The sequence below is a fragment of the Aspergillus heteromorphus genome (assembly GCF_003184545.1).
Source record: "Aspergillus heteromorphus CBS 117.55 chromosome Unknown BO70scaffold_15, whole genome shotgun sequence".
NCBI lineage: Eukaryota > Fungi > Ascomycota > Eurotiomycetes > Eurotiales > Aspergillaceae > Aspergillus > Aspergillus heteromorphus.
Window position 1 is genome coordinate 623,328 of NW_020290420.1, and position 13,157 is coordinate 636,484.

The 13,157-nt window shown below is 26.0% G+C and overlaps 3 protein-coding genes across 3 annotated transcripts; 2 read left to right on the top strand and 1 right to left on the bottom strand.

Annotated features, from left to right (window-relative positions):
- Positions 1–9,565: 9,565 nt before the first annotated feature.
- On the top strand, positions 9,566–10,242 carry BO70DRAFT_397216 (uncharacterized protein; the record flags this gene model as incomplete). Its single annotated transcript, XM_025546682.1, has 2 exons — positions 9,566–9,641; positions 9,722–10,242. 2 exons carry the CDS (start codon positions 9,566–9,568, stop codon positions 10,240–10,242), a joined length of 597 nt encoding a protein of 198 aa, XP_025398764.1.
- Positions 10,243–10,946: 704 nt separating this feature from the next.
- On the bottom strand, positions 10,947–11,821 carry BO70DRAFT_407337 (oxidase ustYa family protein; the record flags this gene model as incomplete). The annotated part of the gene is made up of 2 exons (XM_025547171.1): positions 10,947–11,481; positions 11,551–11,821. The coding sequence occupies 2 exons, from the start codon at positions 11,819–11,821 to the stop codon at positions 11,027–11,029; spliced, it is 726 nt and encodes a 241-aa protein (XP_025398765.1). The 3' UTR covers positions 10,947–11,026.
- Positions 11,822–12,080: 259 nt separating this feature from the next.
- On the top strand, positions 12,081–13,081 carry BO70DRAFT_293414 (oxidase ustYa family protein; the record flags this gene model as incomplete). The annotated part of the gene is made up of 4 exons (XM_025539436.1): positions 12,081–12,345; positions 12,410–12,532; positions 12,598–12,711; positions 12,771–13,081. The coding sequence occupies 4 exons, from the start codon at positions 12,081–12,083 to the stop codon at positions 13,079–13,081; spliced, it is 813 nt and encodes a 270-aa protein (XP_025398766.1).
- Positions 13,082–13,157: the final 76 nt, after the last annotated feature.

Below are 13,157 nucleotides of genomic sequence, written 5' to 3' on the forward strand. Positions count from 1 at the left end.
AAGAAAAAACTTAGTTTAAATCTTAAGATATATAGAATTATTCTGAATTTAATATCTATATTATATTAAGCTTAAAGAATTTTAATAGTCAAGCTAATATAGAGACAGCTGACTAAACTACTTAAGAGAATTTATTTTAAAAAAGATTTATTTTTTAATCTACAATATCACAAGTATATATCGCGAAAGTTTTATACTTAAATATATATAATTCCAAACTTCAAGAAATAATCTTATATTTGTAGAATAATAATCTAGAGATATAATAATAAAAGACTGCTATTTAATAAAAATAATTAGATTAAAAGTATTAAATTATTAAAATAACTAATTATATTTATTTTAAAGACTAATATTATATCTTCTCTTCTGAGATACTATATCAGATATTTATTAAGCTATATTATAATAATTTATTAACAGAATACTTTAAAAAGACCCGAATAAAAATATTACTATATAAAAAATTTTACTGGAACAGATTATAGTATAATATAATTAAATATATCTAAATTTATTTAATATATCAAGAAATCACTACTTTAAAGTATTAATTATATAATAATCTTAAATTATTATTAATTTTATTATATTTTTTTATTAAATTAGTAATAGATTTTATTACAGGGCTGTTTTTTATTATCTAATATAAAAAAATTATTAATACTATTCTAGTTATTATTAATTAATTCTTAAAATACTGTTTTTTTTTTATTATTCTATTTATAATAACTGTCCTAGATCTTACTAAATTATTTTATAAATAGATTAAATTAATCTTTAGATCTCTAAATAGAATTATATTTAATTAAAAATTAATTTTTATTAGTAAATTCTAATTAAATTTAGTCTATAATAGCTATATAATCTTAAAGTTTTTAATTATATTTTATTCTTAAATTAATAATCAAACAGAACAGATAAATTAAATACTTAAATATTATCTCTAATATTACTCCAGTCAGTATAATACTAACTAGCTATTAATTTTTTTAAATACTTAATTTATCTATAACAACACAGATAATATAATCACAGGCTAATTATTTTATAATATTTTTTATAGCTTTTTGCTAGATTTTTATATCAGAATTAAGATTAATTCTCAGCAGCAAAAAGTCTCAGTAATATAGAATAGAATTAAAAAACTTAGAAAAATAAAAAAACAGCTATAAAAGATATAATAAATAGCTATAGAAAAGTAAAAAAAATACTATAATAAATATAAAAAGCTATTCTATTTTAAAGAAAAAAATCTAATTAAGCTATTAACTCAGAACTTATAACTCAAAAAATTAAGAAAACTGGCTTTAAAATTTATAGAATTTTTTCAGATTCTTAAATATATCAGATCTCAGATATATCAGTTATATTTATCTAAGAAATATAAATAAATTTATAATATATTTTATATCTTCTTATTAAAATTATAAAATACTGAAAGAGATTATAAAGAACCGCTCTTAATATCTGAGCTAGATAATAAAGATAAATAGAAAGTTAAAAAAATTAAAGATTATTAATACTATAATAATCAGAATTACTATTTAATTAAGTAAAAAAAATAGTCAAGCAAGTATAATTAATAGATTTCTAGTAAAAATATAAAAAATATACCCGAAGTTATAAAGTAATACTGAAAATACTATAAAAAGTATTATATATTAAGAAAACAGAAGATAATTACTAATAAATTATTTTATATTCTCAAAAAATAAGCTACAGAAATATTAATCTTTTAATATTTCTTATTAATTATATTATTGCAGATTAAATATATTAATAAATATAAAATTATTCTATTATAAAATAGCAGAAAATACTTAAATATATTTAGTTATATTTATTATCTATTTATAAAATAAATAATAATAATAATCAGGCTCTCTTATTATAATTTAGAAATATTTATAGAAAAAGTAGACTCTAGAAAAAGAATATAAAAATCTATAACTAATCTAATAATACTATTCTTATTATTTAAAGTCAATTTATTATTATTAATATCCGGATATTAAATATATATTATAACTCTTATTAAATTAAGAAAGTTCCGCAGAGCAGAAATCCAGTTTATATATTCTAAATTATTAAATAATAAATATAATAATATTTTTATTTTATAGATATAATAATTCTTTAGTAAGATATAAAGATCAGAATAAAAAATCAACTATGCTAAAAAAGTATAATAAATCTTAATAAACTTAATATACTTAGCAGTAAACTTCTAATAAAATATTAATAATAAAATTATAAAGATCTTATTTCTTAATTATAATAAGAACTTATATACTTAGCAGTTTTAATACTCTTTAATAAAAATTTATAAATATAAATACTTTTTATACTGTTAAATATCTTTATAAGAATATAAATCTCTTCGCGGATAATCTGCTTAATATTATTATTTTAATATTCTTTCTTTAGAATCAGAGTAATCTATTTAATAATCTTTATAAGATTATAAATATTTTCTAGCAGATTAGTTACAGACTCAAGAAATATTAGTAAATTATATATATATAATATAAAATATATAAAACTTACAGAATTATAAGTCTTTTTTTTTATAGAATAGAAATAATATAGAATAAATATCTTTATATTTAATAAATAACTAATATTATACAAAGTATTCTTTTTAGAATTAAAATTATTATTTATATATCTTAGACAGTGCATGTAGAAGTTATAATAGATTTTAATAGAAATATTCTACTTAAGATATACTATTCTCTTTATTATCGCGAAGTAATCAAGAATAAGATTAATATCTAATAAAAAAGAGAATAACAGCAATACAGTATAGATAAAAATAATAAAAATTATATAAAATAATAAAGAAATATAAAGAGAATAATTATAAATTATTAAAAAATAATAATTATAAAATAAAAGAGAAGAAGAAAAAGAAATAATATAAGAGATTCTTTTATTTATATTTCTTCGCAGGGGATCTATCTATATAAATATAATATAAAAGATTTTTTTATTTATACTTCTTCGCAGGGGATCTATCTATATAAACATAATTAAATACTTATAAAGCTATATAGAAACAGCACATGATTCTATTTATATTATATATTTTATAAATTTTCTATCTTTTGCTATTAAATCCTTACTATTCCGAATCAGAAATATATAAGACTATTCTTAATATTTAAACCAGATGACTTATTCCAGCGGAGAAGAGTATTATTTATAATAAAATAAATCAGCTATCAGGATAAAGATTATCAGGATAATATATTATAGTAATTATAAGAATTATATTATTAGGATAATATGTTATAGTAATTATAAGAGTTGTGAGATTATTAATAGTGATTCTATATCTCTCTGATATCTATAAGATATCAATCTCTTTATAAAAAACTACTGATTCTTCAAGAATCAGTCTATCTTATAAATATAAACTATTTTTATTATTATTAAATAAATACACAGTGTTTTATGATTGATTCCTTACCTAGTCAACAGGCTTTCTACCCTGACAAGTAGATCCTATCACAATTTCTTAGATAAATATAATTAATATATCTAAGATTTAATATATTTAAAAATCTAAAAAAGTTCTATAAACTTCAAAGCCAGCTTTCTTAATTCTTTAAGTTATAAGTTCTAAGTTAATAACTTAACTAGATCTCTTTCTTTAAAATAAAATAGTTTTTTATATTTATTATAATATTTTTTTTATTTTTTTATAACTATTTACTATATTTTTTATAGCTATTCTCTTATTTTTCTAAGTTTCTTAATTCTATTCTATATTACTAGAACTTCTTGCTGCTAAGAATCAGTCTTAATTCTAATATAAAAATCCAGTAAAAAATTATAAAGAATATTATAAGATAATTAATTTATAATTATATTATCTATATTATTACAGGCAAATTAAGTATTTAAAAAAATTAATAGTCAGTTAATATTATATTAATTAAAATAGTATTATAAATAATATTTAAGTATTTAATTTATTTATTCTGTTTGATTATCAGTTTAAGAATAGAATATAATTAAAAGTCTTAAAATTATATAATTATTATAAACTAAATTTAATTAGAATTTACTAATAAAGATTAATTTTTAATTAGATATAATCTTATTTAAGAGTCTGAAAATTAATTTAATCTATTTATAAAATAATTTGGCAAGATCTGGAGTAGTTATTATAAATAGAATAGTAAAAAAAAAATAGTATTTTAAAAATTAATTAATAATAATTAAAATAATATTAATAATCTTTTTATATTAAATAATAAAAAGCAGTCCTGTAATAAAATCTATTATTAATTTAATAAAAAAATATAATAAAATTAGTAATAATTTAAGACTACTATATAATTAATACTTTAGAATAATAATTTCTTAATATATTAAACAAATTTAGATATATTCAGCTATATTATATTATAATCTATTTCAGTAAAATTTTCTGTATAGTAGTATTTTTATTTAAGTTTTTTTAAAGTATTTTATTAATAAATTATTATAATATAATTTAATAAGTATCTAATATAGTGTCTCAGAAGAGAGAATATAGTATTAATTTTTAAAATAAATATAATCAGTTATTTTAATAATCTAATATTTTTAGTCTAATTGCTTTTATTAAATAGCAGTCTTTTATTATTATATCTCTAAATTATTATTCTATAAATATAAGATTATCTCTTAAAGTTTAGAATTATATATATTCAAGTATAAAACTTTCGCAGTATATATTTATAATATTATAAATTAAGAAATAAATCTTTTTTAAAATAAATTTTTCTAAATAGCTTAGTCAGCTATTTTTATATCAGCTTAATTATTAAGATTTTTTAAGCTTAATATAATACAGATATTAAATCCAGAATAATCTTATATATCTTAAAATTTAAACTAGATTTTTTTTTTAATAAGATTTTTTATTATCAGAAATAATATATTTATAAATTATACTTAAATTAAGATTAATAGTTTTTCTTAAGAAGTAGATTTTATTTAAGATTTAGAAAATATTCTAAAGAATCTATCTGCTAAATTTAATTTCTCTGTTTTATATTTAATAATAAAATTATAAAAAATTAGACTTATAAATTATTAAACTTATTTTTTATTAATCTAAATTTAATATATAAAAAATTATAAGTTTAAATAGTCTGATAGAATCTTGATTATTTAAAAAATATCTTCTAAATATTATTACTATTATTTAAAAGAATAAATAATAATAAATAGCTCTTAATCTAAAATATTATAATTTAACTCAGCATCAGAGAACTTACAGAATTAAAATATAATTAAATAAAATATATTCTTAATATTAGATTAAAATAAAATATTATTTATTTTTTCTTTTAATATATCAGTTTCTAAACAGCGGGATTTTATAAAATTAAAATATATTAATAAAAATATTTATTAAAAAACAGTAATCAGACAACAGAAAATAATTTATTTAATTAAGATTAAATAAATCTTTTCTAACTTCCGCCTGTTAATTATTTTATAAAGTAAAAAAATAAAAAATAAGATAATATAAAAGTAGTCTTAAATAAATTATTAATAAAAATTATAAAATTTAAGAAAGATCTAAATATTATAATAATTTTTAGAAATTAGTTATAAAATAATATTATTTATTTATTAAGAATCTATAAATACTTTGTTAGAGTTAATAATATATCTCAGAAATTTAACTTAAAATTAATAAAATAAATATTTTAATAACTTTATATAAAGCTAAGCTTTTTAAAGTCTTTTTAAAATTTAATAAATATACTTTATATAAGATTTCTTATTTAATAAAAAAATAAGAATATTATTCAGATATACTATATAAAAATTATTAAGAAATTCTTAAAATATAATATATATATAATTTTAGAAAGTTACTGAAGTATTAATTAATTTAAATAATATAATTATATATTTAAAATAGCTATATTAGATATAAAATATTATCTTTTATTTATTATCTTTTTTAATATAGATTTAGTAGTATATATTCTTAATATTAATTTTTAAAAAATAGATACTTTCTGAAATTCTGTTAAAAATCTCTGAAATAAAAAATAAAAAATAATAATTTTTAATAGAAATCTTATTAAGATCTCTATAGTCTATATAAAAATATAAATTATTATTTTTTTTAAATATAAAAAAAATAGAGATTTCAGTAGAACTCTTTAAAAATTAAATTTAATTTAGTTTTAGATTCTTTTTAATATATTCTTATAAAATCTTAAGTTCAGCTTTAAATAAAAAATATATTAAATTATAAAAAAATATTTTATTAAATTTAATATTAATAATATAATTCGCAGGGCTATAAGAGAATAGCTGTTAAAAAAAATTTATAAAAAATATATTTTAAAACTACTTAAGTTTAATAAAAATTATCTTAGAATTTAATAATAAATTATAAAATTCTTCTTCTAATAATCAGATATCTTCAGAAAACTTAATAATAATATATATTCTTATTAAGTTTTAAGTTACTTTAATAAATTAAGTAATAAAAAGCAGTAAAATAAATAATATATTAAATTATTACTGACAGTTCTATACTAATAAGATAATATATAAATTATAAAATATAATTATTAAAAATAGTACAGAATTATTTTTTAATTAAAAATTCTAATTAATCTCTATATAATATTATTTAAAAATATAGATATCTTCTTATAAATTAATAATAATAATAGAGACTTTCTATATATTATAAATAAAAGTAATAATTTAATTAATAGCTTTAATCTTTAGCACAGTAATTAGAATATATTAAAAATTATAGACTTTAATAAACTAATAACTAATAATATCTATTTCGGCGCAGCTATCTAGATCTGTAAAAATTTTAAGACTATTTTAAATATAAATAAAAATATAAAAATAATATATAATCTTTATTATAAATAAAAAAATTAAAATTATAGAACTTATTCTAATTTTTTTATTTTTCTTTTTAAATTTAATAAGAATTAGTAGATTCTAGCAGATTAAATTCTTTTATTTTTAATAAAATATTAATTTATAAAATATTAAGTACTTTTATATATAAAGTATTATAATTAATTATTATTCTTTTTAATAAGATTTTTTCTGTAATTTAAGATATCTTTTTTAATAATTTTACTAATAATTTCTTAAAAGTACTTGTATAACTTATAATTACTAAATTAATTATTATTTTACTTATATTTTTCTTTATTTTCTTATAATTTATAATAATAAATAATAATAATTATTATTTTATTCTACTTCTCTGATAGATAGAGAATATATTTTTAAATATAATAATTTAAATCTAATAGTAGCTTAGTAAAGTAGAATAAAATTTTTTTTTTTTTTATTTAATAAGAAAAATATTATTTTAAGATATTAAAATAAATATAAAACTCTTGCAGATTCTGACTGTATTACTAATAAGTCTGTTTAAATTAAATTATAATATCTAATTAAAAAATAGCAGTATTTTAAATTAATATAAAAGTCTAATTTTTAAATTAAAACTATAATTTCTTAAGAAATTATCTCTCTTTCAGACTCTTATTATTTATAAAATAATATTATCTCTGTTTATATACTAGATTTATATAACTAATAATAGTAAGAATCTTATATTTCTTTAATAAATATTTCTTAAGTATATCTCTAAATATATATTTTAAATTAATAATTTATTTTTAATATTTTTAAAGATTAAAGTTCAGAGTAAAATAAGAAATATTTTTAAATTTAATCTCTCTCTTATTCTTTTTTAATTTAGAAGAGAATTAATAATATTTTAAAAAGATTTTACTTAAGAAGTTATTTTTTTAAAAATAAGCTATTCTTTACTATAAGTTAATAGCTTATTTTAATTAATAAATATAATCTTCTAGCTGTTAAATCTCTTTAATAATAAAAATAATATTTAATAAAAATTCTGAATTAATTTAATTACTAAGTACTTTTATTTTTTTACTATTTTTAATAAATAATATCTTTCTTAGATAATTAAAAAAAGAAGAATCAGAATATAATAGAATCTATTTATTAGAATAAAAAGTTTATTAACTAGATAAAAAATTAATTATAAAATATTATATATTTATTTAATAATAATAAAGATAGTCTATATTTATAAGATAGACTAATTCTTAAAGAATCAGTAGCTTCTTACAGAGAGATCAGTATCTTATAAATATCAGAGAGATATAGAATCACTATTAATAATCTTATAACTCTCATAATTACTATAATACATCATCCTGATAATCTTTATCCCGATAGCTGGGTTATTCTATCACATAATTCTCTAGATAATTTAAAAAATATTCTAAGTATATGTAAGGGATGATATCCGCGGGATATGCATACTTACAAGGGTGAAGCCCGCCTCCTCCCGGGTGTACCTGAGTATATATATGGGATTCTAGGGGTCCGCAGGTAACTGCGGGTAATGTTAGTCTTTTGGCTCAGTGGCAACAACTCCCCTAGATTGATGTCTTACAGTATAAAAAAAATATACTTAAGTTATAAATATTAATAAAAAATAGACTTATAATCCAGAGATACTTAAAGATTAATTTTAATAATATAAAGAGATTATATTAAAATATAAAATTATCTTTAATAATATATAGAATTTTAATAAGACAGACTTTTAAATAAATATTAAAAAAATTAATAAATTATTACTCAAGATTTTAAACAGTATAATCAGTATTACTATATTAAAAGTAATATAAATTAAGAATATATAATTATTATAAAGATTATAATTAAAAAGATCTTATCTCTTTTTATTTTAATATCAGAAAAGTATATCTTAAAGAATTAATTTAATTATATTAAAACTGGGCCAGGATTACTATCCTTATATTAATACTGATTTCAAGTAGAATATTTTCTGCCCGCTAAGACAGTAAAGTAAATATTTTTCAAATAACTCTATAGCTGATTACTAGGGGCGGGCCGCTATACCCAATTTTGAATTGAAATGTTAATGATAAATGACCATTGCAGAAGGTCTCTAATGGCTACTCTCCGCCTCTCAAGCCCGTCGTCCCCGCAGTCGTCGGTTGAAGGGATGGCTCACCACCATCTTCCCTCCCCTTCAGCATCATGTTCAATGCAGTTAGTTTTCTTTCAATCTAGAATTAACCATCTGCTCAGAACGGACCAGTGGGTTTCCTGCCTTTCGTAGGGCCCCCATTAGATCCAATATAATCGAGTGCGAGTCTATCGGCTAGCTAGACTGGTATCTATCTTATGGAACCCCGGCGCGGCCCAGACATGACTTCATCCGTGCTTCCGGGCAAATGGGAGGGGTAGGGGTAGCTCTTGGATATTTGGCCCTATTAGGTGAGCGCCACGACAATAGGTGTCAAAAATAGCGTTGTATTGCATTATCATGACCCCAGTCTGTTGTTCCCCTCCCATGTTATGTTATCAGCCGGAGACCATGACCTTCCTAGCTAGAAGGTTGTCGAGACATGTTATATAAGTATGTGCCTCTAATTGTGAAGTAATTCTCCTCGCAAAGTCTACTACTTTTTCGTACCACATCATCGGGTTATTCGAGATGTCCTCGCAAGTTGGCGCGGAGGCTATACTCGCCCGGAGAAGAATGCAAAATCGGTTGGCACAGCGGAAGAGACGTGAGTAATATCTACCTACCAGAGAACATCAGCTCCAGCTGGGCCTCGTTCAATCACATGGCTAAATACCCAGCATCTAGGGCAAAAGATGAATGAGAGGGGTAAACGCGACCCAAAGCAGTTGTCTGGGGCATCTCATTCACCGGAATATGGGTCCGGTACCATGATAGAGCAGCAGCATTCTGCAACAGCCAACCACCAGGACGCGGTTGAGGACGAATACTTTACAATGTTAGCCATGCCCGACCTTTCACTCAGCAATGATGATGATATCGGACAACCGCAAGGCGAGGCTCAACAGGTCCAAGATATCACGATTCTCACGTCAAATAATTTGGTTGCTAATCAATTGTTCAATGAACAGCAGATCTTGTCGGGAATGGTCGATCCTTCCTCGACGCTGGGAAGCATTACGGAGGACTCGGGAGATGCTTCCGGCTGGGAGGCCTATTTTTCCAATACCGAGGGAGGCAAAAAAACACCGGTGCTTGAGGTGAACCATCGTCCAGAGTTGGAGAACACTAGCACCCAACTGGATGATGGCAGCCTGGTCGATTGCTCGTCGGAAGATCGCTCGAATCGGGGGGAAACATATCAGTAAAAGATCCATCGAGTGGTATCAGTACAGATCTGGGTTCCTTCGGCTCCATTGGAAATCATGATGGGGCTATAAACGGAAAGGCAACTCATAATGCCCTACACAAGCCTAAATCACCACCAGCACAAGCTTCCATCATCGTCCGGCCCGGGGAAACATGCGATATAAATCCACAAATGGATTTGGATTCCGTCCACGGGCTCCGAAAAGACGGTGGAAAGAAAAAGCCGGGCAATCCTAGTAGACCGGACTTGGCTCCACATCAACCTATGCCCTTGACAATCAAATCGCGCTCATTGTTGGCGATGTCCAGTTGCGGAATGACTGCCATCCATTTAGGTGCGGTCGAAGGACATGTGCTCGCGATGGAGCTTCTTATCGAATATGGCCTTGATGTGGATCTGGTAGACTGCCATCGGCGTACTGCACTGCACATCGCTTGCATTACTGGCCATGCACACATCGTGACCATTCTGCTGCAAGAAGCGGCCAATACTGAGATGGTGGATATTAATGGATATACGGCTCTTCATCTGGCTTCGCAAGCGGGAAATCATGAAATTGTGCGACTGCTCCTGGAGAGCGGAACGAATTGCACCACCCGTGTAGGGGATAAATGTAAGCAAGCACCTGTAATGAACTGAGTGGTATCAGTATGGGGTGTTTTCTGATTTTCCTTTTTCTGTCCTTCCCATGTGGTATGTTGTGTGCTCACTCTCTATTGCTTTTCTATTTCTCTTGGGGTTAGTGTAACTCCTCTTGCACTCTCTATTCGATTATTTAATTACTACCCAGACGACATCGTTACATTCCACCAGCCATCAAGCATGCGTATTGTGCTCACTCCATTCTCAATGGTCCACTGCCGAATATCCTCAAAATTCCGACATCTGTGAATAGTGTCGAGGTCGACTCCTAACTGGGACGACCCTCCGCCGCCATGTACTCGGAGTTTGGTATACACCCCGGGATCTGCCCAGCACATAATGGCCTGCCGGAGACGCTCGACGCATTGATCGGTCCGTCTCTTCAGTTGCTCTTCTGAGCTGCCCAGAAGGTTGGTGTAGTTGTATTCCTGTCGATGACTATATTGCCAGAGGAAATGCAGACAGTGAAGCTGGACAAACACTTCCGGAAGTGCAATCACTTGATCATTGTTCGTGGGGAATGGTTGAGCCAATCGCAGATTATCAGAATGCTTCAGGTCCTTCAATCGCGAGATTGGAATCGCGATGGGATGTCCTAATTGAAAATGTCAGCTCTCGGCGCCATGCCTGGATATCTTTCATTGTCTCATTCGAATGAACTGACGGGGTAAGAAATCAGCCCATGCTTGTTCCAGATCCGCGGTGAGGTCCAGTTTGAAGAATGCGTCCTCCGTGAAGAACGGTGTGTTGTTGAAGGTCGTCCACTCATATGATAGAATGTTCTCTGCTGGGGACCAGGAATAAAATATGCTGTTGCACCAACTGCCGTCCAGGATTGGGCGAATCGACTGTTTTAGGATATAGATGGATAACACGCAGGCGATGAACGATAATGTGTAGTCGAGGTTTCTTTTTTGTGATTGCCTAAAATGCATTTTGGTCCTGGAATCGACGCTTAGGTTTGAGGTGATATTCTATTAGCAATGAAAGTGTATACTGTTCAGGAGGGTGGTCAGACGCTGTCTAGATGCAACATAGGAAGGCCATGAGCGCTGACTATTTTAGGCCATGGTTGCTGACCGCTGCTGACAGGGGCATAAACATCTTGTTCAGGGAGGTCACCTTTCGTGTGTTTCTTGCACCTAGGTTTTTTTTTTTTTATTATTTCTGGGTCTCATACATTTTAACTATTCCATGGCTTCGTTGTGGAAGGTAACTCGGTCCTATTGGGCTAGGATCTCATCACCCTATCTCCCGGTCCGCAGCACTGAAGACGTTGATGAGATTGACGAGCCACTTGGAACCGAGTCAAAGAACAGTGTTCAGCCAAACGATTCATTTCATCTGCGATACTTTTGGCCAAGTCTTTGCTTTCTAATAGGCTCAATTGCATTCTCAACCGTTCTTTCATCCCATTCACCGTCAGATGGCTACTGCGAAGGGAAACTCTGGGCTTGGAGTAGGATTCACTAGACACAGTTAAACCTCCGTGTTTCTCTTCTCTGATCCAGAGATATTCTCAGGTCCCATGCTCGGCAATGCAAAGTACAAATGGCAACAGCTGGATGCGGAAATGCTACCAGACGCGTTATATGGAGGCCCTCCTTCCGATGAGCGACGGAATGCCTGGGATCAAACCATGGAAGGTAAGGCCAGGAATAGTACACTACATTCCAAACTTGGCCTCATAGTGATTATTCCCTCGCTGCAGATGGCTTTATTGGCTTTCCCCGGAACCAGATGAATAAGATTAACAAATCTATCGATGAAGACTGGTGGTGGTTACCCCCTCCGCACGAGAACCAAGTGATCGCTGCTCCGGAATGTAAGTTTGGCAATCCTCCACTACCAACATATGGGCTGACATGCGTTCTACTTATCAAGACTATCACCAATTGCACTGCGTACGTCTCCTTTGGCTGCATGCTTATCGCGACCAGTGGGATTACACGGAGGGGGGGAGCATGTCGCCCTCTCGGTTTGCCGTGCACACCAAGCACTGTTACCTGGCTTTGAAGCGGATGCTCGAGTGTCAGGCTGACATATCTCCGGTCTTGTTCGAGGAGGCCAGCAGCGTGGAGGGGTCTGGCGTTTGGAAGCCCCTGAATGCGCCACAAAAGTGTAAGGATTTCAGCGCTGTCCTTGAATGGCACGCAGATCATACTGTCTGTGAGCGTCCATGTACATATACATAGTTAGTTATTCTAACCAAACACGTTGTTTCCATCTATTTTCTGTACTAGGCGAAGTAACCCTTTTATAAATAGACTG